Source organism: Heteronotia binoei, chromosome 19 (genome assembly GCF_032191835.1).
Source record: "Heteronotia binoei isolate CCM8104 ecotype False Entrance Well chromosome 19, APGP_CSIRO_Hbin_v1, whole genome shotgun sequence".
Taxonomy (NCBI): Eukaryota; Metazoa; Chordata; class Lepidosauria; order Squamata; family Gekkonidae; genus Heteronotia; species Heteronotia binoei.
The window spans coordinates 4,070,518-4,098,182 of record NC_083241.1 but is presented as its reverse complement, the minus strand read 5'-3'; the positions used below and the strand labels follow the sequence as shown (position 1 = coordinate 4,098,182).

General features: G+C 48.8%; 1 protein-coding gene and 1 non-coding gene across 2 annotated transcripts in view; one reads left to right on the top strand and one right to left on the bottom strand.

The window, feature by feature from the left end:
- The window catches only part of DIS3L (DIS3 like exosome 3'-5' exoribonuclease), a 40,432-nt gene extending 14,223 nt beyond the window's left edge, over nucleotides 1–26,209 (top strand). Inside the window, exons 6-17 of the mRNA XM_060260125.1 lie at nucleotides 1,257–1,335; nucleotides 4,842–5,021; nucleotides 10,049–10,218; nucleotides 10,826–10,987; nucleotides 12,814–13,061; nucleotides 14,284–14,376; nucleotides 19,841–20,374; nucleotides 21,266–21,420; nucleotides 22,682–22,860; nucleotides 24,109–24,254; nucleotides 24,694–24,868; nucleotides 25,451–26,209. Of these exons, the coding sequence (XP_060116108.1) occupies nucleotides 1,257–1,335; nucleotides 4,842–5,021; nucleotides 10,049–10,218; nucleotides 10,826–10,987; nucleotides 12,814–13,061; nucleotides 14,284–14,376; nucleotides 19,841–20,374; nucleotides 21,266–21,420; nucleotides 22,682–22,860; nucleotides 24,109–24,254; nucleotides 24,694–24,868; nucleotides 25,451–25,759 (2,430 nt within the window). The 3' untranslated portion in view covers nucleotides 25,760–26,209. The remainder of the gene's footprint in view (nucleotides 1–1,256; nucleotides 1,336–4,841; nucleotides 5,022–10,048; nucleotides 10,219–10,825; nucleotides 10,988–12,813; nucleotides 13,062–14,283; nucleotides 14,377–19,840; nucleotides 20,375–21,265; nucleotides 21,421–22,681; nucleotides 22,861–24,108; nucleotides 24,255–24,693; nucleotides 24,869–25,450) is intronic.
- TRNAT-GGU (transfer RNA threonine (anticodon GGU)) lies at nucleotides 22,256–22,327 on the bottom strand. Its single transcript has one exon. It is a non-coding gene; the product is annotated as a tRNA-Thr (tRNA).
- Nucleotides 26,210–27,665: the final 1,456 nt, after the last annotated feature.

The window sequence follows — 27,665 nt, the reverse complement described above, 5'->3', positions numbered from 1 at the left end:
TATTTATCAATCTTGTTTTTAATTGTCGATTGTTACACTGTGTAATAAATATTTTGGGGGGTTTTTGAGCTTGTTATACTCAACCTTCTGAGTGCCTGCGCTGTTTCTGTGGTTGAGTTTCCTCCCCCTTTTGTTTTTTCTTCATCACTGTAAGAGCAACACATCTTTTGGAACCACCCAGTGAGACTGTATCAGGGTAAAAAAACTTGCAATATAAGAGAAAGTGACTTCAGATCCAGAAAAATGTACAAATTGCTTCAGTAATAAATACAGTATAGTTCAGGGGTGGCCAAACTACAGCTCAGGAGCCACATGTGACTTTTTCATACATATTGGGTAGTTCTTGAGTCCCCCACCTGTTGGCTGGCTTGGAGAAGGCATTTGTTTCTTTAAATTACTTCTCCAAGCCAAGCCAGCCGGCAGCTTGGAGAATGCATGTAAAGTTAAAGTTGCTTTCTTTGTACTTCTCTCTCCCTCTCCCCATTTATTTTCCTTCCTTCCTTCCTTCCTTCCTTCCTTCCTTCCTTCCTTCCTTCCTTCCTTCCTTCCTTCCTTGCAGTTCTCAAAGATATAACACTCATATCTTGCAGCTCTCGAATATCTGACATTTATTCAATGTGGCTCTTATTTTATCTTCCTCCCTTCCTCCCTCCCTTCTTTCCTGTCTTGTGGACCCTCAAGCACCCAATGTTCATGTCTTGTGGCTCTCAGACATCTTATGTTTATTCTATGTAGCTCTTACATTAAGGAAGTTTGGCCACCCCTGGTATAGCTTAAAGCGTGACACATAAGCATTTGCAGGTCAGATCTAGAAACAAAAGCAAGCAGGCTGCTTTTTCCACAAGCAGTCAGAAACAAGAACACCAAGCCCCCAAAGAGTGTCGGGTGTGCAAAGGACAATCGAGACCCTCCCTCTACCTCCATCCTATAAAATACTCAAAGCACTAATGATTAGAGGGGGGAATGCAATGGTGGGGGAACAGTGTCACTGCTATTGATAAGATCTTCCACGTTCCTATCAATATAGTGCCTCTTTTTTGGCCTTGAAACCATAAAAATGGACATTCTGTCTGTGGGAAAAGATAAAATGTGGAGCCTTTTGTTGAAAAAGTCCCCGATGGCCTTTAGAGGTAATTGCAGGATAGTTGGAAAGTGAAGCCCTCGGGTGGGAGGTCTTACACCACAAAGCGGGAAATAAACAGAGGCCGGTTTTGTGTGCATCGGAGTCAAATCATTCTAATGCTAATCTACTGCAGGGAGTCCTGAATGTCAACAAGCATCGAGCGCAAGTGGAAGCTTTCGTGCGGCTTCAAGGAGGCAGCCACAAAGAGAAAGGTGAGGACGTATGGATTTGGTTCCTTGGATCAAGATGGACTTTGGGTAGCGAACCTGGCTTAGGTTTTTTTGTGAAAGCTTCTGCTGCAAAAAGTGCGTCAGCCTGTAAAAAGGTAAAGGTAGTCTCCTGTGCAAGCACGGAATCATTACCGACCCATGGGGTGATGTCACACCTCGATGTTTCTTGGCACGCTTTTTTGTTACAAAGTGGTTTGCCGTTGCCTTTCCCAGTCATCAGAGCCAGTCTAGTGCAGCGGTTAAGTGTGTGGACTCTTATCTGGGAGAACCGTGTTTGATTCCCCACTCCTCCACCTGTAGCTGCTGGAATGGCCTTGGGTCAGCCACAGCTCTCTTATCTGGGAGAACTGGGTTGGATTCCCCTCTCCTCCACTTGCACCTGCTGGAATGGCCTTGGGTCGGCCATAGCTCTCTTATCTGGGAGAACCGGGTTTGATTCCACACTCCTCCACTTGCAGCTGCTGGAATGGCCTTGGGTCAGCCATAGCTCTCTTACCTGGGAGAACCAGGTTTGATTCCCCACTCCTCCACTTGCAGCTGCTGGAATGGCCTTGGGTCAGCCACAGCTCTCTTATCTGGGAGAACTGGGTTGGATTCCCCTCTCCTCCACTTGCAGCTGCTGGAATGGCCTTGGGTCAGCCATAAGCTCTCTTATCTGGGAGACCCAGGTTTGATTCCCCACTCCTCCACTTGCAGCTGCTGAAATGGCCTTGAGTCAGCCAGAGCTCTCTTATCTGGGAGAACCCGGGTTTGATCCCCCACTCCTCCACTTGCAGCTGCTGGAATGGGCTTGGGTCAGCCAGAGCTCTCTTATCTGGGAGAACCGGGTTTGATTCCGCACTCCTCCACTTGCAGCTGCTGGAATGGCCTTGGGTTAGCCAGAGCTCTCTTATCTGGGAGAACCAGGTTTTGATTCCCCACTCCTCCACTTGCAGCTGCTGGAATGGCCTTGCGTCAGCCAGAGCTCTCTTATCTGGGAGAACCGGGTTTGATTCGCCCCTCCTCCACTTGCAGCTGCTGGAATGACCTTGGGTCAGCCATAGCTCTTTTATCTGGGAGAACCGGGTTGGATTCCCCACTCCTCCACTTGCAGCTGCTGGAATGGCCTTGGGTCAGCCAGAGCTCTCTTATCTGGGAGAACCGGGTTTGATTCCCCACTCCTCCACTTGCAGCTGCTGGAATGGCCTAGGGTCAGCCATAGCTCTCATAGGAGTTTTCCTTGAAAGGGCAGCTGCTGGGAGAGCCCTCTCAGCCCCACCTACCTCACAGGATGTCTGTTGTGGGGGGAGAAGATATAGGAGATTGTAAGCCGCTCCGAGTCTCTGATTTAGAGAGAAGGACGGGGTATAAATCTGCAGTCTTCTTCTTCTACACTTTCCCCCCAGCAAGCTGGGTACTCATTTTACTGGCCTCAGAAAATGGATGGCTGAGTCAGCCTTGAGCCAGCTACCTGAACCCAGCTTCCGCTGGATCGAACTCAGGTCATGAGCAGAGTTTGAACTGCAAAACTGCAGCCTGTAGGGTTCCAAAAATAAACTTGTTACTGGGGAACAGCTGCGGCTCAGTGACGGAGCCTCTGCTTGGCATGCAAAAGGTCCCAGGTCTAGTCCCCGGTATCTCCAGTTCCAAGGGCCAGGCGGGTGATGTGAAGTAGGTGGTCTCAGCCTGACACTTTGGAGACCCGCTGCCGTTTGGAGTGGACTATGTTCCTTTTGCCATCAGCAGACTAATACAGCTACCTTCTCTGGCTTTTGTGGTGCATCTTCTGTATATGAGCATAAGTAATTGGATGGAGCCCCGTGGTGCAGAGTGCTAAAGCTGCAGTACTGCAGTCGAAGCTCTGCTCATGACTGTAAAATGAGCAGTAAAATGAGTACCCAGCTTGCTGCGGGGAAAGTGTAGAAGAAGAAGACTGCAGATTTAATCCTGGCGGAAGCTGGGCTCAGGTAGCCGGCACAAGGTTGACTCAGCCTTCCATCCTTCCTAGGTCGGTAAAATGAGTACTCAGCTTGCTGGGGAGAAAGTGTAGATGGACCAGAGAAAGCAGTAGCAAGCCACCCAGTAAAAAAGTCTGCCATGAAAATGTCATGATGTGACATCACTCCAGAGTCAGAAACAACTGGTGCTTACACAGGGGACTACCTTGACCTTTATAAGTAATTGGAGGAACTGGCAGGGTGAATTGGAAGCCTTTTCAGAACAAGAAAGCATTGCTGGATGTGACTAGCACTTAGTCCAGCATCTTGTTTTACAGCTGCCAGCCAGTTGCCCAGGAGGGCCAACAAACAAAACACTTAGGGCTCTTAGCTTGGAGAAATATTGACTGAGGGGTAACATGACAGAGGTTCACAAGATTATGCATGGGATAGGGAAGGTAGAGAAAGAAGTACTTTTCTCCCTTTCTCACAATATGAGAACTCGTGGGCACTCCATGAAATTGCTGAGCAGTCAGGTTAGAACGGATAAAAGGAAGGGAGGGACAGTGGCTCAGTGGTAGAGCATCTGCTTGGGAAGCAGAAGGTCCCAGGTTCAATCCCTGGCATCTCCAAAAAAGGGTCCAGGCAAATAGGTGTGAAAAACCTCAGCCTGAGACCTTGGAGAGCCACTGCCAGTCTGAGAAGACAATATTGACTTTAGAGAGGGACGGTGGCTCAGTGGCAGAGCATCTGCTTGGTAAGCAGAAGGTCCCCGGCATCTCCAACTAAAAAGGGCCCAGGCAAATAGGTGTGAAATACCTCAGCTTGAGACCCTGGAGAGCAGGGGGGGGGACAGTGGCTCAGTGGTAGAGCATCTGGTTGGTAAGCAGAAGGTCCCAGGTTCAATCCACAGCATCTCCAACTAAAAAGGGTCCAGGCAAATAGGTGTGAAAAACCTCAGCTTGAGACCCTGGAGAGCCACTGCCAGTCTGAGAAGACAATACTGACTTTGATGGACCAAGGGTCTAAGGCAGCTTCATATGTTCATATGTTCAACTGGACCCCCCGGTCCAATCTTAGGGGAGGGATGGTGGCTCAGTGGTAGAGCATCTGCTTGGGAAGCAGAAGGTCCCAGGTTTTCAATCCCTGGCATCTCCAAAAAAGAGTCTAGCCAAATAGGTGTGAAAAACCTCAGCTTGAGACCCTGGAGAGCCACTGCCAGTCTGAGAAGACAATACTGACTTTGATGGACCAAGGGTCTGGTTCAGTATAAGGCAGCTTCATATGTTCAAACAGAGCACAGAGCCCTTCCGTTGATACTGACAGCTAGCACTGCTATTCAGAGGTTAAACTCTGATATTCGGATTCCCTTGTGCATTTTTGTGCAATATTCCCTTCCCTTTTGCATTCTTCTCCCAAAGACTCCAGTCTCACTTTGGCCTGCAGCATTTCTTTTTTTGTGGAGAAACAGCACGAGGAGCCAGACTTTGAGATTATCACCGGGGGGGAAGAAATTTGAATCTGTGCCCAGTTTCAGCACTGCTCAACCATTCTTCTTTCTCTTGAACGCAGATCTCAGAACCGACGTCCTGATTTATGGCTTCAAAGCCCGGAACAGGGCGATCCACGGTGATGCAGTGGCAGTGGAGCTGCTGCCCGAGAGCGAGTGGAAGGGACGGACATCTGCCCTCTCTGAGAACGAGACAGAGGAAAAGGCCTCTGGGGAGGCTTACAGTGAGCCTGTGCCTACAGGTAAGGGGACGGGGCACAATGGCAAAGGACCTGCTTGGCTTGGGGAAGAGGTCAGGTTCAATCCGTGCCGTCTCTCATTGAAAAGATGTAGTACTGTGTGATGTGAAAGACCTCCGCCTGGTGTCACGAGCCAGTTGGTGTAGTGGTTAAGTGCGTGGACTCTTACCTGGGAGAACCGGGTTCGATTCCCCACTCCTCCACGTGCAGCTGCTGGAATGGTCTTGGGTCAGCCATAGCTCTCTTATCTGGGAGTACTGGGTTGGATTCCCCACTCCTCGACTTGCAGCTGCTGGAATGGTCTTGGGTCAGCCATAGCTCTCTTATCTGGGAGAACCGTGTTTGATTCCCCACTCCTCCACTTGCACCTGCTGGAATGGCCTTGGGTCAGCTAGAGCTCTCTTATCTGGGAGTACTGGGTTGGATTCCCCACTCCTCCACTTGCACCTGCTGGAATGGCCTTGGGTCAGCCATAGTTCTCTTATCTGGGAGAACCGGGTTTGATTCCCCCATCCTCCTCTTGCAGTTGCTGGAAGGGCCTTGGGTCAGCCAGAGCTCCCTTATCTGGGAGAACCAGGGTTTGATTCCCCACTCCTCCACTTGCAGCTGCTGGAATGGCCTTGGGTCAGCCAGAGCTCTCTTATCTGGGAGAACCGGGTTTGATTCCCCCACTCCTCCACTTGCAGCTGCTGGAATGGCCTTGCGTCAGCCAGAGCTCTCTTATCTGGGAGAACCGAGTTGGATTCCCCACTCCTCCACTTGCAGCTGCTGGAATGGCCTTGGGTCAGCTATAGCTCTCTTAACTGGGAGAACCGGGTTTGTTTCCCCACTCCTCCACTTGCAGCTGCTGGAATTGCCTTGGGTCAGCCAGAGCTCTCTTATCTGGGAGAACCGGGTTTGTTTCCCCACTCCTCCACTTGCAGCTGCTGGAATTGCCTTGGGTCAGCCAGAGCTCTCTTATCTGGGAGAACCGGGTTTGATTCCCCACTCCTCCACTTGCAGCTGCTGGAATTGCCTTGGGTCAGCCAGAGCTCTCTTATCCAGGAGAACCGGGTTTGATTCCCCACTCCTCCACTTGCAGCTGCTGGAATGGCCTTGGGTCAGCCAGAGCTCTCTTATCCGGGAGAACCGAGTTGGATTCCCCACTCCTCCACTTGCAGCTGCTGGAATGGCCTTGGGTCAGCCAGAGCTCTCTTATCTGGGAGAACTGGGTTTGATTCCCCACTCCTCCACTTGCAGCTGCTGGAACGGCCTTGGGTCAGCCAGAGCTCTCTTATCTGGGAGAACCGAGTTGGATTCCCCACTCCTCCACTTGCAGCTGCTGGAATGGCCTTGGGTCAGCCATAGCTCTCTTAACTGGGAGAACCGGGTTTGATTCCCCACTCCTCCACTTGCAGCTGCTGGAATGGCCTTGGGTCAGCCAGAGCTCTCTTATCTGGGAGAACCGGGTTTGATTCCCCACTCCTCCACTTGCAGCTGCTGGAATGGCCTTGGCTCAGCCAGAGCTCTCCTAGGAGTCATCCTTGAAAGGGCAGCTGCTGTGAGAGCTCTCTCAGCCCCACCCATCTCACAGGGTGTCTGTTGTGGGGGAGGAAGATCTAGGAGATTGTGAGATGCTCTGAGACTGTGATTCAGAGAGAAGGGCGGGGTATAAATCTGCAGTCTTCTTCTGAAAAGCAGGTGGCAGGCAGAAGAGGGCAAGGCTGACTTTGGTATACTGAATCACAGCATAAGACAGCTTCATACGTATATTATTGGCACGGAAGAACTGCAGATAAATCGTTACAGGGGATTAGCTTCTTGCTTTCTCAAATACAACTGATGACAGTTTCATCTCTGCTGTCGAACTGTCAGTCCCATCCGTGCTGTTTACACTGATCTGGGCTAGATATGCCTGATCTGTTTGGTACATTTTTATCCTACTGATCCTCTAACACAGTGTTGAACTTATTTATTATGAGGGCCGGATCTGACATAAATGAGACCTTGTCGGGCCAGGCCATGCGTGTCAGAAAATGTAAAATTGGTTGTTTTGTGATCATTCCCATGCAAAGTTCAATCGGGTCTTGTGTACTGCGTCACAAAGAGGATAGAGAGATATCTATTTGGATTTGAATGACTCGGGTCATTCCTTGGTGCTTTGAAGGATAAATTTCATTTGAGGAAAAATTCCTTAGGGGATAGAAATAAAGTTGAGTGGGCTACAGCTTACTAGATAAGAGTAATTACTGGGAGAGGCTGTGGCTCATTGGTAGAGCATCTACTTAAAGCCCTATATGGCCGAGGACCTACCTACCTGAGGGACCGTCTCTCCCCGTACGAGCCCCAGAGAGCACTGAGGTCGACAGGAAAAAACAGATTGACTACCCCTGGGCCAAAAGAAATTAAACTTCAGAGTACCCGCACACAGGCCTTTTCTTCCGCGGCCCCATATCTTTGGAATCAGCTCCCAGAGGAGGTGCGGGCCCTGCGGAACCTCGATCAGTTCCGCAGGGCCTGCAAGACCGCCCTCTTCAAACTGGCATTCATGAACAGTTGAACTAAAGTGCATAACAAGAAACATTCGCTGTCAATACCAATTGTTAGATTTAACTTAATGTTATTAAATTAGTAATTGTTTTAACTAATGTATTAAGTGGTTTTAGTGGTAATTTAACGTTTATTAATGTAATGTTTTATTAATGTATTGTTATTCCTTTGTTGTTAGCCGCCCTGAGCCTGCTTTGGCGGGGGAGGGCGGGATACAAATAAAATTTATTATTATTATTATTACTTGGCATGCAGAAGGTCCCAGGTTCAATCCCTGGTATCTCCAGGTAAAATGATCTGGCAGTAAAAGACGACATTGGATTTATATCCCACCCTATACCCAGAATTTCAGAGCCGTCACAATCTCCTTCACCTCCCTTCCCCTGTGAGGTGGGTGGGGCTGAGAGAGCTCTTCCATAAGATACCCTTTCAAGGACAACTCCTGCAAGAGCTATGGCTGACCCAAGGCCATTCCAGCAGCTGCAAGTGGAGGAGTGGGGAATCAAACCTGGTTCTCCCAGATAAGAGAGCTAAGGCTGACCCAAGGCCATTCCAGCAGCTGCAAGTGGAGGTGTGGGGAATCCAACCCGGTTCTCCCAGATAAGAGAGCTCTGGCTGACCCAAGGCCATTCCAGCAGCTGGAAGTGGAGGAGTCTGGAATCAAACCCGGTTCTCCCAGATAAGAGAGCTCTGGCTGACCCAAGGCCATTCCAGCAGCTGCAAGTGGAGGAGTGGGGAATCCAACCCGGTTCTCCCAGATAAAAGAGCTCTGGCTGACCCAATGCCATTCCAGCAGCTGCAAGTGGAGGAGTGGGGAATCAAACCTGGTTCTCCCAGATAAGAGAGCTTTGGCTGACCCAAGGCGATTCCAGTACCTGCAAGTGGGGGAGTGGGGAATCAAACTCGGTTCTCCCAGATAAGAGTCCACGCACTTAACCACTACACCAAACTGGCTCTTTAAGGCAGAGAAGGTAGGTGATGGGGAAGACCCCTGCCTGCGACCCTGGAGAGCTGCTGCCAGTCTGAGGACGCTCTCACACTGGGAAATTGACCCAATATCATCTCATCCTTGGAAAAAAACCGCTTTAGTTAGGTCCGTTTCAGAGGGATCAGATGGCCTCCATTAAAGCAGCAGGATCCTGGCGGCAGTCCGTGAATGCGCGTTCACACTGCTAGTGCGCCTTAACCAGAGACCTGCTGCAGAAAGGGTTTTTTAAAAAAATGTCTGTCCCCGTCCCCCCCACCCACCCACCCACCCACCGGTGTGTATGCTGAAGCAGAGAAGTGCACAAGCGTTCCTCGGAGGTGGGGTTGGGGGGAATCAATGGAACTTGGCAGAAACGGCTTGGAGCGATCACACTGCTCTTCCCCTTGAGTCGCGCCAGCACAATCAGACAGCCTGAATATGTGACCTGAATGCGATTCAGGGGGAAGCTACCGGGAACATAGGAGGCGTCTGGAGATGGGGTGAGAACAGGTGCGGCTCAGAGGGCAGATGTGCTCGTGTGGATTTAATTTGAATGGCGAGGCATGGCTAGGTTGGGCCAAATCTCTTGTGTGAAAGCGCTCTGAGTAGACAAGACTGACTTCGATGGACCCAGGGTCTGATTCAGTATAAGGCAGCTTAATGCAGGGGTGTCAAACTCATGTGTTATGAGGGCCAGGTCTGACATAAATGAGACCTTGTCGGGCCGGGCTGGGCCAGGCCGTATGTACCTATTTAAGATTTTAAAGCACACAGAAAAAAACGACTAAGGATTTAAATAAAAAACGTAAAATATGCTTAAAACACTAGCACTTGTTGGTCTTAAAGGTGTTCTCTTTGCATTTCTCCCATGGGATCCAGGGAACTGAGCAAAGGAAGCTCTTTGCCTCCCTCCCTCCCCAGGGGACCAGGAGGGGGAGGAGCCTCAGCCCATAGAAGGAAGAGAGGCTTGGCTCAGTAGCTCTACTGTGTGATTGAGAGAGCCTGGCAAAGCATGCTCTGCCTCCCTGCTTCCCCCCCCCAAGGGAGAAGCCTCAACCAATGGAGAAAATCAAGGTTTTGCTCTGTAGCTCCTGTGCAATTGAGCAAGCCTGGCAAAGCAAGCTGTGATGTAGAAGGAAGTAAGAGAGAAGAAGAAGGGAGCAGATGGCAGCCAGTTGCTCAGGGGCCGAATAGGAGCACTCCAGGGGCCTGATTTGGCCCCCAGGCAGCATGTTTGACACTCCTGGCTTAATGTGTTCATGTGTAATTCATCCTGTGTGTGGTAGCGGGAAGGAATCCTGCACGTGCTGGGGGAGGGGAACATAGCTACAGAGGTGAGCTCCTTATCGAGGCTGAACAGCTTGAGACCCCAAGCCAAGTGTGTAAATTCCGTATTCCCATGGCAGAATAAGGTGGCGGCCTGTGGAATGTATTCTGCCCCAGAATGTACTCCTCAAGTCCCCATCATGACGACCTTTGTTTCTCCTTCCCAGCCAGCCGCTAAGGTATAACCAGCATTATTTCCCTTGCAAAGGTCGAGTCGTTGGCATCCTACAGAAGAACTGGCGGGATTACGTGGTCACTTTCCCATCCAAAGAAGAGATCCAGTCTCATGGCAAAACGACACAGAAGATCCTTGTGACCCCTTGGGATTACAGGATTCCCAAGATCCGGATCAGCACGCAGCAGGCTGAGGCCCTCCAGGTAAAACATGCTTGGCGCCCCAGGGGTGGGATTCTCGCAGGAGCTCCTTTGCTTATTAGGCCACACACCCCTGATGTAGCCAATCCCCCAAGAGCTTACAAAAAAGAGCCTTGTAAGCTCTTGGAGGATTGGTTGCATCAGGGGGTGTGGCCTAATATGCAAATGAGCTTCTGCTAGAATTCCACCCCCAAATAGCCCTGTCCCAACTGCAAATGTTTGAAGGCCACAAGATACGAACATCAGATCTTTGAAAACTACAAGGAAGGGAGGGAGGGAGGAAGATAAATGGGGAGGGAGAGGTGGAAAAAAACAACTTTAACTTTAAATGCCTTCTCCAAGCTGGCCAACGAGGCAGTGGGGGCTTCAAGAGCCACACAATATGTGCAAAAGAGCCACGTGTGGCTCCTGAGCGGCAGTGTGGCCACCTTTGTGTTAATGTGACTAAGTTAGAGTCCAACAGCGCCTTCAAGACCAACAAAGTTTTATTCAGGATGTGAGCTTTCGTGTGCATGCGTGCTTTTGTCAGGCAGGATGGAATGAGATTTTATGCTGACATATTCACCATTTGCCTTGGCATTCTGATGTAAGAAATGCGGTTCTTCTGCAGGACTTCCGGGTCGTTGTGCGAATCGATTCCTGGGAGTCGACGTCTGTGTACCCAAATGGACACTTTGTGCGGGTCTTAGGACAGATAGGAGACCTCGAAGGAGAAATTCAAACCATCCTGGTGGAAAACAGCATTTCTGTTAACCCCTTCTCTGAAGCACAGGTTGGTCTGTTCTATTATTTCCTTTTTGAACTGTTTGCTGAGCCTTATTACAAAACTGTTCTCAGTGGTATGATATTAACAACAGTTGATATTTTGAAGATCAGTCGCATACTCAGGTTGAGGTTCTGTATCGGGGGTGGCCAGACTTGCTTATCGTAAGAGCCACAAAGAATAAAGTCAGATGTTTGAGAGCTGCAAGACATGAATGTCAGATGTTTGAGAGCTGGAAGGGGAGGCAGGCAGGCAAATAGATTGGGGAGGGAGAGGTAGAAAGAAAGCTTCTTCAGGCTGTGGGCTGGCTTGGTTTGGAGAAGTGATTTAGAGACAAATGCCTTCTCCAAGCTGGCCGACAGGCCAGTGGGGCCTTCAAGAGTCACACAATATGTGCAAAAGAGCCACATGTGGATCCTGAGCCACAGTTTGCCACATGCTCTATATTTTCAGGTACATAGAGGAAGAAGAAGAAAATGATATCAGATTTATATCCCGCCCTCCATTCTGAATCTCAGAGTCTCAGAGCGGCTCACAATCTCCTTTATCTTCCTCCCCCACAACAGACACCCTGTGAGGTAGATGAAGATATTGGATTTATATCCCGCCCTTCACTCCGAAGAGTCTCAGAGCGGCTCACAATCTCCTCTATCTTCCTCCCCCCACAATAGACACCCTGTGAGGTGGGTGGGGCTGGAGAGGGCTCTCACAGCAGCTGCCCTTTCAAGGATAACCTCTGCCAGAGCTATGGCTGACCCAAGGCCATGCCAGCAGGTGCAAGTGGAGGAGTCGGGAATCAAACCCGGTTCTCCCAGCTAAGAATCCATGCACTTAACCACTACACCAAACTGGAGAGGATGCCTCTATTTGATGCATTGTTTGTATGTGTGTGGGGGAGGGGACTGTACTAAAAAAAAATCCCTTCCATGCAAAGACAGCCTCATTGTGCTCAATATTCTGTTTTTTGCAAATGGTACAAACTCATTTCTATTCAATTCCTATTCTGCAAAATTTGTTCTGCATGTGCTGGTGATGGACAGGAGCAAAAAGCTACATGTGACACATGTCTTCAGCCTTTTGGTGGAGAATCTAACTTGCTTTAATTTCAGTGTAAACAGGAGGCACACCTTGCAGGTTTTCAGCAAGTTAGCCAGGAGCTAGAGAGGATAAAGGAGGCGGAGGGCGTGGCTTTCACATTCGCTTCCTTATAGAATAGAATCATAGCGTTGGAAGGGACCTCCAAGGTCATCTAGTCCAATCCTCTGCACAATGCAGGAAACTCAAAAATCGTTGTTGTTCAGTTGCACAGTCGAGTCCGACTCTTTGCGATCCCATGAACCAAGTCACACCAGGCCCTTCTATCTTCCACCATCCTCCAAAGTCTGCTCAAATTCATGTTGGTTACATCAGTAACGCTGTCCAGCCATCTCATCTATTGCCATCCCCTTCTTCTTTTGCCTTCTGTCTTTCCCAGCATCAGGTCTTCTCCAGTGAGTGCTGCCTTCTCATTTGGTGGCAAAAGGATTTGCGCTTCAGCATCTGACCTTCCAGGGAACAGTCAGGGTTGATTTCCCTTAGGACTGAGTGATTTGATCTTCTTGCAGTCCAAGGGACTTTCAAAAATACCTCCCCCTAAATTCACAGGATCTTCATTGCTGTCAGAAGCCATCTAGCCTCTGGTTAAAAACCTCTAAGGAAGGAGAGCCCACCACCTCCCGAGGAGCGAGCCTGTTCCACTGAGGAACCGCTCTAACCATCAGGAAGTTCTTCCTAGTGTTGAGCCGGAAACTCTTTTGATTTAATTTCAACCTCTTGGTTCTGGTCCTTCTCCTTAGATGTGCGAGATGCCAGTCGTGCTCCCAGAGGAGCCCTGGAAAGTGAGTCCAGCAGAGGAACTGAAACGTGTTGATCTCAGAGAGACGCATTTAGTGTTCAGCATCGATCCGAAAAGCTGTGAGGATGTGGACGATGCGCTGTCCATCAGAACTCTGCCCAATGGGAACCTGGAACTAGGGGTCCACATTGCAGATGTAACTCATTTTGTGGCTGCAAATTCGTCCACCGATCTTGAGGCACGAGCGCGGTGAGTTGTTTCCAGGGAAAGCTGGAGATGTTGTTCCTGTGAGGGGAGCACATCAAGAGGAACATCACTTGTGAAGGCTCCATTGAAAAGGATGGGAATTGGCCAAGAGCGGAACTTAATGGCAAACCAGTAAGCTTGTGCCAGGGCAGATATTTAAAAAACAGAGAACTCAAATGTAATACAAACAACGCAGTGGAATCTAAGAAGTGGAACCCTGTTATCTCAGCAGAATTACTCACTGAACCCGCACAAGTAATTTTGTACTCATGTTTTAAGCCAGGGGTATCAAAACTCATTTGTTATGAGAGCCGAACCTGACATAAATGAGACCTTGTTGGGTCGGACCATGTTAGGCTGGGCCATGTGTGTACCTATTTAAGATAGCCGAGCTATAAACTTTATAAAGGACACAGACAAACAAAATTATAGATTTTTTAAAAAGACTTAAAACATTTGCACTCCTTGGTCTTAAAGGCGCTTTCTTTGTATTTCTCCCATGGGATCCGGGGAACTGGGCAAAGGAAGCCTTCCCCAGGTGACTAGGAGGGGGGGAGCCTCAGCCAATGGAGAAAATCAAGGTTTTGGTCTGTAGCTTCTTTGTGATGGAGCAAGCCTCGCAAAGCAAGCTGTTACACAGAAGGAAACGAAAGAGGGAGAAGGAAGCAAAAGACAGCCAGTTGCTCAGGGGCCTGATAGGAGCCCTCTGTGGGCCTGATTCAGCCCCCGGGCCAGATGTTTGACACCCCTGGACTAGGTACTTTTGTCATAATAAATTGCATTACAAAAGCTACAAAGAAGCATTTCAGAAGGAAAATATTTTCTTATAACTGTGGCCAAGCATATTTAAAAGCATTGAATTGTCTGCATTATTAATTTTATATTTGAGCTGTTGTTTTGTAAATTGTAAATTATATTTGAGCTGTTGTTTTGTGAGCTACATTATTTCTCATCTGGAGTTACCACCCTCTGTTGAAGTCAACAGACTTAGAAGGGTTGTAATTCTGTTTTTAGAGTCATGCTGCTTCTTTTGGCTGTCAACTGATGTTATCCTGAATTAATAGTGTATAATCTTACGAAGATCTCTATAGAATGTAATAGTTTAACTGAAATAAATAGCTGATGTCAGTGTAGAAACATTATTGGAAAATGGGTCGGATTTGCAAAAGCTTCAAGGTGTTCAGTGTAAGGAAATTAATAATATTTTTTTTGGCCCAATTTGTAGGGCCACCACTTACTACTTAGCTGACCGTCGCTACGACATGTTACCTGCTGTTCTCAGTGCCAATTTATGTTCTCTTCTTAGCCTCGTTGACAGGTAAGCTTGTTACTTAATAGATAAGATCCTAGAGGCAGCAGAAATGGGCACGCTTACAACTCTTTTGAAGGGCAAGTCTACAAAAGATGTAAAACAGATCTGGAAACCTTTCTATGTTTGGTTGAATGCAACAACTTAATAACTAACTTTTAAAAGCTGTATATTGTTTCCTACCCCCCATATTCTTAAAAGTTTAAGTGCAAATTAGTAGAATACTTAAAAGTAAATTGACAGTCTATAAGCGTGAATATGTAAATAATGGAATAATTTTTCATAGATTTATGATGCAGAAAATATGATAATTAACTATCTCCCATAAGAGCCCCATAACACAGAGTGGTAAAGCTGCAGTACTGCAGTCCAAACTCTGCTCATGACCTGAGTTCGATCCCGGTGGAAACTGGGTTCAGGTAGCCAGTTCAAGGTTGACTCAGACTTCCATCCTTCCGAGGTCGGTAAAATGAGTACCCAGCTTGCTGGGGGGGGGGGGGTGTAGATGACTGGGGAAGGCAATGGCAAACCACCCCGTAAAAAGTCTGCTGTGAAAACGTCGTGATGTGACATCACCCCAGAGTCGGAAACGACTGGTGCTTGCACAGGGGACTACCTTTACCTTTGGCTTTCCTTCCCTCTTTTCTTTTCTGTATCCCCTGCTCATTTTCTTTATAAACTGAATAAAAATATATTGAGACAGGTGAGCTTGTTAAGTCTGATCTCCAGTTCGGGGGATTGCGTTTCTGCTCAGCGCTGGCTCTGCAGGGGGAGGGCCTGAATATCTCCTCGTCTACAGAGAGAACCGAGAAATGGTTTCTCAGCATTTTGTTTATTCATGGCGCATTTGACTTTACTGTTCAAATCTAAAGAGTTGGAGAAAAAAAATCAAATAATAAGTTTGGGAATATGGGACAAAGGCCATGTATGCTGGGTGGCGAGAAGTGTCGTCAAGTAGAACACAGCTTATGCCCGCCCTGCAGGCCAGGGGTGTCAAGCTCATTTGTTATGAGGGCCGGATCTGACGTAAAAGAGACTTTGTTGAGCCACGCCGGGCCATGTCAGGCCAGGCCATGTGTGTACCTATTTAAGATTAGGTAGCAGAGAGATAAACTTTATAAAGGATACAGACAAACACAAAGATTTAAAAAAAAAAAACATGCTTAAAACATTAGCACTCACTGTTCTTAAAGGTGCTTTCTTTGTCTCTCTCCCATGGGATCCAGGGAACTGGGCAAAGGAAGCTCTGGCTCTTTCCCTCCCTCCCCAGGGGACCAAGAAGGGGAGGAGCTGCAACCAATGGAGAAAACAGAGGCTTTGCTCTGTAGCTCTTGTGCCATTGAGCAAGCCTGACAAAGCAAGCTGAGATGCAGAAGGAAGCAGACAAGAGCCAGTCGCTCGGGGGTCTGATAGGAGCCCTCCGGGGGAGGGGCCTGATTCGGCCCCCCAGGCCACATGTTTGACACCCCTGTAGAGTTTTCAAGGCAAGAGACAAACAGAGGTGGTTTGCCTTCCCCTGTCTCTGCGTAGCAACCCAAGAGCCAACGCGGTGCAGAGGTTAAGACCGGTGGACTCTAGTCTGGGAGAACTGGGATTGATTCCCCATTCCTCTTCCACATGAAGCCTGCTGGGTGACCCTGGGCCAGTCTCGGTTCTCTCAGCACTTTTTCAGCCCCACCTACTTTGCAAGCTGCCTGTTGTGGGGAGAGAAGAAGAGGAAGAAGATATTGGATTTATATCCCGCCCTCCACTCCGAAGAGTCTCAGAGCGGCTCACAATCTCCTTTACCTTCCTCCCCCACAACAGACACCCTGTGAGGTAGATGAAGATACTGGATTTATATCCCGCCCTCCACTCCGAAGAGTCTCAGAGCGGCTCACAATCTCCTTTCCCTTCCTCCCCCACAACAGACACCCTGTGAGGTAGATGAAGATATTGGATTTATATCCCGCCCTCCACTCCGAAGAGTCTCAGAGCGGCTCACAATCTCCTTTCCCTTCCTCCCCCACAACAGACACCCTGTGAGCTAGATGAAGATATTGGATTTATATCCCGCCCTCCACTCCGAAGAGTCTCAGAGCGGCTCACAATCTCCTTTCCCTTCCTCCCCCACAACAGACACCCTCTGAGGTGGGTGGGGCTGAGAGAGCTCTCACAGCAGCTGCCCTTTCAAGGACAACTCTGCGAGAGCTACGGCTGACCCAAGGCCATTCCAGCAGCTGCAAGTGGAGGAGGGGGGATTCAAACCCGGTTCTCCCAGATAAGAGTCCTCACACTTAACCACTACACCAAACTGGCTCTCAAGGAGAGGAAGGGAAAGCAATTTATAAGCTGCTTTGAGACTCCTTCAGGTAGAGAAAAGCAGTGGGGAGGGGGAGGAGCAGATTGGATTTATACCCCAACCTTCACTACCCAACGGAGTCTCTCAGAGCAGTTTACAATTTCCTTTCCATTCCCCTTCCCACAACAGACCCCCCTGTGAGGTAGGTGGGGCTGAGAGAGCTCTGAGAGAACTGCTCTTGAGAGAACAGCTCTGAGAGAACTGGGTCTGACCCAAGGTCAGCCAGCTGCTGCAGGTGAGGAATGAGAAATCAAACCCAGTTCTTCCAAATTAGAGCCTGCCTCTCTTAACCACTACACCACACTAGCTAAGAACATAAGAGAAGCCATGTTGGATCAGGCCAGTGGCCCATCCAGTCCAACACTCTGTGTCACATAAGAACATAAGAGAAGCTCTGTTGGATCAGGCCAGTGGCCCCTCCAGTCCAACACTCTGTGTCACATAAGAACATAAGAGAAGCCATGTTGGATCAGGTCAGTGACCCATCCAGTCCAACACTCTGTGTCACATAAGAACATAAGAGAAGCCATGTTGGATCAGGCCAGTGGCCCCTCCAGTCCAACACTCTGTGTCACAGAAGAACATAAGAGAAGCCATGTTGGATCAGGTCAGTGACCCATCCAGTCCAACACTCTGTGTCACATAAGAACATAAGAGAAGCCATGTTGGATCAGGCCAGTGGCCCATCCAGTCCAACACTCTGTGTCACACTGTGGCCAAAAAAAACCCCAAACCAAATGCCATCAGGAGGTCTACCAGTGGGGCTAGATGCCCTCCCAGTTTGCTCCCCCCCACCACAGCCAAGCACCAAGAATACAGAGCATCACTACCGCAGACAGAGTTCCGACTATACCTTGTGGCTAATAGCCACTGATGGACCTGTGCTCCATATTTTTATCTAAACCCCTCTTGAAGGTGGCTATGCTTGTAGCCGCCACCACCTCCTGTGACAGTGAATTCCATGTGTTAATCATCCTTTGGGTGAAGGACTTCCTTTTATCTCTTCTTCTTCTTCTTCTACCCTCGGGCTCTTCCATCCAAGGGTAACTAGGTCCGACCCTGCTTAACTTGAGATTTTGTGAGACTGGGCTAGGCTGGGCCATCAAAATGATGGGAGATGGGGGGGTGAGTAACACTGTCAGGTTGCAGCTGAGTATGGTGACCCCATGGTGGTTTGCCCTTGCCTGCCTCTGCATAGCAACCCTGGGCTTCCTTGGTGATCTCCCACCCAGCCAGGGCTGGCCTTAGGGCCCACAGTGCCCCAGGAAGCCCTGCTGCCCGCTGCCACCACCCCCAGCTCTCCCATTGTGGCGGCAATGGGGAAGACGGCAGCGATTTGGGGCAGGAGGGAAGGGAAAGAGGTGGTGAGAAGCGGCAGCAATGGGGGGAAGACAGCATTGATTTGGGGGGGGGAGGCGGGAAGAAGGGTCGGCAACGGAGGGAAGACAGCAGCGATTTGGGGCGGGAGGAAAGGGAAAGAGGTGGTGAGAAGCGGCAGCAGTGGGGGAAGACAGCATTGATTTGGGAGGGGGTAGGAGGCAGGAAGAAGGGTCGGCAACGGGGGGAAGACAGCAGCAATTTGGGGCGGGAGGGAAGGGAAAGGGGTGGTGAGAAGCGGCAACAATGGGGGGAAGACAGCATTGATTGGGGGGGAGGCGGGAAGAAGGGTCGGCAACGGGGGGAAGACAGCAGCGATTTGGGGCGGGGAGGAGAAGGAATTTTTTAAAACAAAAAGGTGGGAGTGCCTAATTTGGTGCCCCTCCCTAGGCAAATGCCTAGTTTGTCTAGTGGAAGAGCCGGCCCTGCATTCAGCTACCCTGGTTAGCTTCTGAGCCTGGGCCGCTCTTTACTCAGTAAAATACAGGTGGGTCTCCCTGTCGTCCAGAGGCCCAGACCGTAAGTTAAAATTTCCTCTGCCCATAAAAAAGCAAATATTTTGCTGTCCACACCTGCTGCCGTGAGCATCCAAATTGATTTTAACCACAAGAAGAAACAAAAGTCTCCTCTTAGAAACGTTTCTGTGTTTCTGTGTTTAGGCCAACGCCATGCTGGGAATTATTAGGAAGGGAATTGAAAACAAATCAGCCAGTATCATAATGCCCCTGTATAAATCGATGGTGCGGTCTCATTTGGAGTACTGTGTGCAATTCTGGTCACCGCACCTCAAAAAGGATATTATAGCATTGGAGAAAGTCCAGAGAAGGGCAACTAGAATGATTAAAGGGCTGGAGCACTTTCCCTATGAAGAAAGGTTGAAACGCTTGGGACTCTTTAGCTTGGAGAAACATCCACTGTGGGGTGACATGATAGAGGTTTACAAGATAATGCATGGGATGGAGAAAGTAGAGAAAGAAGTACTTTTCTCCCTTTCTCACAATACAAGAACTCGTGGGCATTCGATGAAATTGCTGAGCAGACAGGTTAAAACGGATAAAAGGAAGTCCTTCTTCACCCAAAGGGTGATTGGCATGTGGAATTCACTGCCACAGGAGGTGGTGGCGGCCACAAGCATAGCCACCTTCAAGAGGGGTTTAGATAAAAATATGGAGCAGAGGTCCATCAGTGGCTATTAGCCACAGTGTGTGTGTATATATAAATTTTTTTGCCACTGTGTGACACAGAGTGTTGGACTGGAGGGGCCATTGGCCTGATCCAACAGGGCTTCTCTTATGTTCTTACGTGACACAGAGTGTTGGACTGGATGGGCCATTGGCCTGATCTAACATGGCTTCTCTTATGTTCTTATGTGACACAGAGTGCTGGACTGGAGGGGCCATTGGCCTGATCCAACAGGGCTTCTCTTATGTTCTTACGTGACACAGAGTGTTGGACTGGATGGGCCATTGGCCTGATCTAACATGGCTTCTCTTATGTTCTTATGTGACACAGAGTGCTGGACTGGAGGGGCCATTGGCCTGATCCAACAGGGCTTCTCTTATGTTCTTACGTGACACAGAGTGTTGGACTGGATGGGCCATTGGCCTGATCTAACATGGCTTCTCTTATGTTCTTATGTGACACAGAGTGCTGGACTGGAGGGGCCATTGGCCTGATCCAACATGGCTTCTCTTATGTTCTTATCCAGTGGAGCATGTAATTATTATCTCTAAAACAGTTGCTTTTATTTTCAAGGTACGCTGTAAGCGTCATGTGGGAGCTCGAGAAAACCTCCTATGACATAAAAAAGGTCCGGTACACCAGAAGCATTCTCCGCTCTTCTTACAAACTCTTCTACGAGGCAGCCCAGGCGCTGCTCGACGGGGACCTGACAGCGGCAGCCGAAATCCCAGAGCTTCAGGAGCTGGATGAAAATACGATGAAACAAAAGCTGGACGAACTGGTCTGGGCCATCGGGAAGTTGACCGACATCGCCCGCTGTGTCCGAGCCAAGCGAGACAGCTGCGGCGCTCTGGAGCTAGAAGGGGTCGAGGTCAGGGTGCAGCTGGACGACAAGAAGAACATAGACGACCTCGTTCCTCGCCAGCCCTTGGAGGTGCACGAGACGATCGCCGAGTGCATGATCCTCGCAAACCACTGGGTGGCAAAGAAGATCTGGGAGAGTTTTCCGTACCAAGCTCTCTTGCGCCAGCACCCGCCGCCGCGGCAAGAGTTCTTCGCAGAGCTCCGAGAATGCGCTAGCGCGAAAGGCTTCACAATAGATACACAGTAAGTAGAACGGGTACTCTTAAGCCCAGGCGTGTGCTCTGGGTGTATAGCATTGTGTGCACAATTGGTGCTTTCCAAACAGGGTAGACTGATGCTGCAGCATGACAGATCAGGAATATGTGTCGTGCATTGTGATATGATTGAGGTTTACAAGATTCATCTATGGGATAGAGAAGGTAGAGAAAGGAGGACTTTTCTCCCTTTCTCACAATACGAGAACTCGTGGACACTCAATGAAATTATCCATTAGAATGGATAAAAGGAAGCACTTCTTCACCCAAAGGGTGATTAACACAGGGAATTCACTACCACAGGAAGTGGTGGCGGCTACAAGCATGGACAGTTTCAAGAGGGGATTGGAGTAACATCTGGAGCAGAGGTCCATCAGTGGCTCTTAGCCACAGGGTATTGATGGAACTCTGGTGTGGGGCAAGTGATGCTCTGCATTCTTGGTGCTTGGGGGAGTGGGGCACAGTGGGCTTCTAGTCCCACTGGTGGACCTCCTAATGGCACCTTGGTGCTTGTGGGAGGCAACAGTGGGAGGGCTTTTAGTGTCCTGTCTCCACTGGTGGATCTCCTGATTGCACCTGGTTTTTTGGCCGCTGTGTGACAGAGAGTTGGACTGGATGGGCATTGGCCTGATCCAACCTGGCTTCTCTTCTCTTATGTTATGTTTATGTTCTTATGCCTGTTTGCATGAGATCAGGTTAGCCTGGGCAACCCACTTTAGGCTCATTAATGGAATTCACTAGAATTATGTAAAATACTCAAGGCTACTGAGGGGGAGGGGTTTGCGTCAGAAAAGCAGTTGTGGGAAACTTCTGTGCAGTTGAGAGGTGCCACCCAGCTGGATGTTTTCTGCGGTAATCAGTCAAATTCGATTTCTGGTAGGTCGAACAAGGCATTGGCAGACTCCCTGGACAGAGCTACTGATCCATCCGACCCACTTGTGAACAAGCTGCTGCGTTCTATGGCCACCCAGGCAATGTCCAACGCTCTGTACTTCTCAACGGGGTCTCATCCTGAAGAAGAGTTTGCCCACTATGGTACTGGATCTTATTTCTCATTCTGGGCCTTCAAGCAGGTGCTCTTCAGCACGCTCCTTTTAGTGCAATTCTCGTTTCAGCACTGGGGTCTGTTTTTATTTCTTTTTAAAAAGGGGAGAGGGACTCAAAAGCCGGAACGAATTTTAAAAAAGGGGGCGGGACATAGAACAAACAGAAATACAAACGTGGGGGGCAGATCGACGCATAAATTTCTATAAATGATTTTCAAATTACGTTGGGGTGGCCAAACTTGCTTAATGTAAAAGTCACATGGAATAAGCGTCAAATGTTTGAGAGCTGCAAGTTGGAGGGAGGGGTGGAAAGAAAGCAACTTTAAATGCATTCTCCAAGTTGTTGGCCGGCTTGGTTCAGAGAGAAATGTCTTGGCCAAGCAAGCTGACAGGGTGGTGGTAGCCTCAAGAGCCACACAATGTGTGAAAGAGCCACATGTGGCTCCCAAACCACAGTTTGGCCATCCTTGTGTTAGAATAAGTCCACATGCAATTGTCATCCCTACGCCATGCATTCACATACCAATGAAGTTGTACAGTCCTCAGTCTATTGAACATATGAACCTATGAAGCTGCCTTATACTGAATCAGACCCTCGGTCCATCAAAGTCAGTATTGTCTTCTCAGACTGGCAGTGGCTCTCCAGCTGAGGTTTATCACGCCTCTTTGCCTGGACCCTTTTTAGTTGGAGATGCCGGGGATTGAACCTGGGACCTTCTGCTTACCAACCAGATGCTCTACCCACTTGAGCCACAGCCCCATTCATGGCTCTCCAGGGTCTCAAGCTGAGGTTTTCACAGCTACTTGCCTGGACCCTTTTTAGTTGGAGATGCCAGGGATTGAACCTGGGACCTTCTGCTTACCAAGCAGATGCTCTACCACTGAGCCACAGCCCCATTCATGGCTCTCCAGGGTCTCAAGCTGAGGTTTTTCACACCTATTTGCCTGGACCCTTTTTTGGAGATGCCGGGGATTGAACCCGGGACCTTCTGCTTCCCAAGCAGAGGCTCTACCACTGAGCCACTGTCCCTCCCCCATTGATTTACAGAAAGTGGGCATTTATGAGCCCCCATGGGGGAATAGGCAGAATATAAACAAATAATTTATCCAATATTTTAATACACTTTTTAGCTGTAAATAAGGGCATGGGGCGGGGTCCATTTTTCTTGTGCATCCGTTAAGTCTCCAAGAGACAGGCAGGTTGTTTTAAAGCACACAAGGGGAGCTTCTGTTTTGTGTTTCTGTCTCAGGTCTTGCCCTGGATAAATACACCCACTTCACCTCGCCCATTCGAAGGTACGCTGACATCATCGTCCACAGGCTGCTGTTGGTGGCCACCTCCAAAGAGGACAAAGCAAGCGCCAAGGAGAGCTTATTTGGCAACAAGGAACTTGAAGAACTGTGCAATCACATCAACCACCGAAACAGGGTAAAGTGGACCAGGAGCACACCTGGTTAACAAGTTACACAGAAGCTTTATTTCTTTGTTTGCTGAACGTCTATCCTGCCCTCCCCTGCACTGCAGGGCTCAGGGTGGGTTGCAACAAGAACTAAAACAATCCACAATTAACAGATTCAGGTGGGGTATTGAAGAAGTCTGCTGGCACATGAAAGCTTAGAAGAATTGCAGATTTATACCCCGCCCTTCTCTCTGAATCAGAGACTCAGAGCAGCTTACAATCTCCTATATCTTCTCCCCCCCCCCCACAGACATCCTGTGAGGTGGGTGGGGCTGGAGAGGGCTCTCACAGCAGCTGCCCTTTCAAGGACAACCTCTGCCAGAGCTATGGCTGACCCAAGGCCATTCCAGCAGCTGCAAGTGGAGGAATGGGGAATCAAACCTGGTTCTCCCAGATAAGAGAGCTCTGGCTAATCCAAGGCCATTCCAGCAGCTGCAAGTGGAGCAGTGGGGAATCAAACCCGGTTCTCCCAGATAAGAGAGCTATGGCTGACCCAAGGTCATTCCAGCAGGTGCAAGTGGAGTGGGGAATCAAATCTGGTTCTCCCAGATAAAAGTCCACGCGCTTAACCGCTACACCAAACTGGCTCGTGAACAGAAACTTTGTTGGTCTCAAACTGCCGCTGGACTCAAACTTCGTTTTACAACTAAAAACAAGCAGACATCATTCAGCACAAGAAAACCAGAATAGCGAATACAATCAGATGGCAGTCTGTAGAGTTGGAGATTGCCCCCAAGATGGCAAAACCAACGCCAAACCGGACAGTTTAAACAATAAAACCAAGTGACCAAAATAAAACACTGTACAGCAAAGCAGAGTGAAAGGCATTGGGCTTCCTCTCTGCTAAGAAAGTCCTTTGTGGGTTTCTTGATAATCTACCTAGAAAACAGACACAAAAAGGGGTCCCAACCAGCATACTGAGGCAGCTTTCCCCAAATCTTTGTGCTAAAGTGAGAATGGAGTGTTTACCTGAAGTCTGCAGTGGTATTAATCTCAATAACATTTAGAATATTTGCACATCTGTTTTCAATTCTACACATCTAGCATACTTGCCAGAAAGGAACAAATGCAGAGCAGTACAGCCATTTTGGACACTAAGTAGAAAGAACGGACAAGTGTGAAATGGCAGCCGCTTGAGAGATTGTGCTCCTAGTTTTCGGGGGCTGAGATCCTGGAACAAGCTGCAGGCTCTAACCTAAGTGGCTTTCTTTGCACAGGCTGCCCAGCGTGCCCAGAAACAGTCAACGGAGCTTTTCCAGTGCATGTACTTCAAAGACAGGGACCTGGAAACAGACGAGCACTGCACCGCCAACGGGGTTATCTACTCGATAAGGACAAATGGGGTGCTCGTCTTCGTGCCCAGGTGAGTCAGCTGGCGCTTGTGGAAGGTGTAGCCGGCCACAGACTTCTGGGCTGATCCTTGCCGGGGTTAGAGAACAGTGGGGAGGCGCTTGGGTTTAAAATCCCTTTTCTGATCCAAGATCTGGCTCGAAGAAGTGATTTAAAAAGAGACAAATGCCTTCTTCCAAGCTGGCCAAAGGGGCTTTGAGAGCCACACGGAATGTGTGAAAGAGCCACATGTGGCTCCTGAGCCATAGTTTGGCCACCCCTGAAAACTGGCTAGAGATATATCCGTGGGAAAGAGGGGAGGGGGGAGTGGATGCAGGGAGCAAGTGCCATGGAAAGGCAAAGCAGTTGCAAAAGTCATGAAAAAGGTAGAATGTGCAATCCAGGCTGAGTGGGACCACTTCCTTCCATGCTATAAAGGCAGTAGGGTTTCCCTTACTATCTTTCTGCAACAGGTATGGAATAAAAGGAGCCGCCTATCTGAAAAACAAGGAGGGTTTGGTCCTCTCTTGCCAAAGCGACAAGAGCTGCAGTTGGAAGCCAGGGTCTCTCCAGCGTTTCCCCCACAGAATTATCTCTGTTCCCACAGTTGGAGAGCCTGTCACCCTGGAACTCTTTGACCACGTGACTGTAAGTTATGGAGCTATCTGTGCAATGTTGTTGTGATTCTTTCCTAAATGGAGGCAAAAATAGAAGCATCTTTCTCTTATCTGGGAGAACCGGGTTTGATTCCTCACTCCTCCACTTGCAGCTGCTGGAATGGCCTTGGGTCAGCCAGACCTCTCTTATCTGGGAGAACCGGGTTTGATTCCCCACTCCTCCACTTGCACCTGCTGGAATGGCCTTGGGTCAGCCAGAGCTCTCATTGAGCTGTCCCTGAAAGGGCAGTTTTTGGGTGAGCTGTCTCAGCCCCACCTACCTCACCCGCAGTGTTTCCTCTAAGCTGTGAGCTAGCTCACACATTTTTGTCTTAGCTCAGGAAGGATGACCCCAGAGCACACTAATTTTATGCAGTAGCTCACAACTTTAATGCCAGTAGCTCACAAAGTAGAATTTTTGCTCACAAGACTCTGCAACTCAGAGGGAACACTGCTCATAGGATGTCTGTTGTGGGGGAGGAAGGTAAAGGAGATTGTAAGATGCTCTGAGATTCAGGGTGAAGGCAGGGGTATAAATCCAATATCTTCTTTCTCTCTCGTCCTCTTCCCCCAGGTACAGATATCTGTCCAGAGTTCTCGGTGCCACGCTGTTACGATCCGGCTTCAGATAACAAGCTGTGAGCCTTACAAAAGGTCAGAAATGGAACTGGCTCTCAGTCACCACGTCTCGAAAACGGATTTGGTAAAGGAAGTCACGAAGACGGTGGAGGAAGCTCAGCTTGCCCATGACAAGGCCCAAGCAAAGCCACTGGAGGAAGAATACGAAGAGTACCGCCAGTTGAAGGGTGGGGGCCTCTACTGCTTGCTGGAGGAAATCAAAGATTTGGCTCTATTGGATGTATCTGCAGACAGCGGAGCATGAGACGTCTATCCACAGTTGTTTTATAGGACTCTTCAACTGGCTTTTTGGATTGGAAATAACAGTTTGTGTGAATATTCCCTTTAAAAACATTTTAGTAGAGCCCGCTTAAGTGGACCCTGTATAGTCATTCACTGCTGATGAGAACATTAAGATTTTGTTTTTAGCAAATTAGAACTATACTCTAGAAACTGACTACAGGAACTGTTGACTATTTTAAAGAAACTCAGGGAACCTGTTTCAGCCACTAAAGGTGTCTTTCCACCAGCTTGAGCCATTCTTAAAAAATTGCCGTCTGTATCGCACCTCTTTATACCTGCATGTTTTACTGAACTGTTAAAATTAATTACAACAGTTTACTTTAGATCCAATGCTGAGTATTCAGATTGCTTTTAGTCTCCTGGATGGCTTTGTTTGCAGACGCTGAATTAAATCAGACAAAAATCCTGGCAAGCTTTGAAAAATCACTTCAAAGTGAAAAGATACAATGACATTTGGACCTTTTTTCAGCAACTGAATTCCAATGGTATGGCTGAAAGAGGAGGGCATAAGGAAAGATTTCTTATTTGGATCAACTTGGTTGTCACTTGTGAAACAGCTTCTGTTTTCTTTATGCTGACTGCTGCATTGCAAAATACCTCATGGGAGTTCGAAGTCCTCCTCTGGTAGAGAGGGGGCACCACTAGGAGTGGAATTCTAGCAGGAGCTCCTTTGCATATTAGGCCACCCCCCCCCCCGATGTAGCCAATCCTCCAAGTGCTTACAAAAAAGAGCCTTGTAAGCTCTTGGAGGATTGGCTACACCAGGGGGTGTGGCCTAATATGCGAAGGAGCTCCTGCTAGAATTCCACCCCTGGGCACCACACTTTGTTGTGTGACAGCTGGGACCAAAAGCTCTGGAATAGTGAGAATAGAGGTAATCTGCAACTTGATATCTAGCCGCTCTCGATATTCCAAGAGGTACTGAAGAAGAAGCCCTGACCTGGCTATCCAGATTGCAGCAGCTAATGGGATCAGCCTGATTTGTACGTGAATGGGGGACCATTAAGAAAGTCCAGGGTTGCAACGTAGAGGCAGGCAACCATCTCTGTTCACCTCTTGCCTTGCAGTAACCCCATAAGTGAGCTGCAATTTGACAGCGGTTTCCACCATTGAGTGGGCGTCAACGTGGCAGATGAGGTTCGATGTGGCCAAGTGCAAAGTAATGCACACTGGGGCCAAGAATCCCAGCTACAAATACAAGCTGATGGGGTGTGAACTGGCAGAGACTGACCAAGAGAGAGATCTTGGGGTCTTGGTAGATAACTCACTGAAAATGTCAAGACAGTGTGCAATTGCAATAAAAAAGGCCAACAACATGCTGGCAATTATTAGGAAGGGAATTGAAAACAAATCAGCCAGTATCATAATGCCCCTGTATAAATCGATGGTGCGGTCTCATTTGGAATACTGTGTGCAATTCTGGTCACCGCACCTCAAAAAGGATATTATAGCATTGGACAAAGCGCAGAAAAGGGCAACTAGAATGATTAAAGGTTTGGAACACTTTCCCTATGAAGAAAGGTTAAAACACTTGGGGCTCTTTAGCTTGGAGAAACATCGACTGCGGGGTGACATGATAGAGGTTTACAAGATTATGCATGGGATGGAGAAGGTAGAGAAAGAAGTATTTTTCTCCCTTTCTCACAATACAAGAATTCGTGGGCATTCAATGAAATCGCTGAGCAGTCGGGTTAGAACGGATAAAAGGAGGCACTTCCTCACCCAAAGGGTGATTAACATGTGGAATTCACTGTCACAGGAGGTGGTGGCAGCTACAAGCATAGCCAGCTTCAAGAGGGGGTTAGATAAAAATATGGAGCAGAGGTCCATCAGTGGCTATTAGCCACAGTGTATATATATATATATAT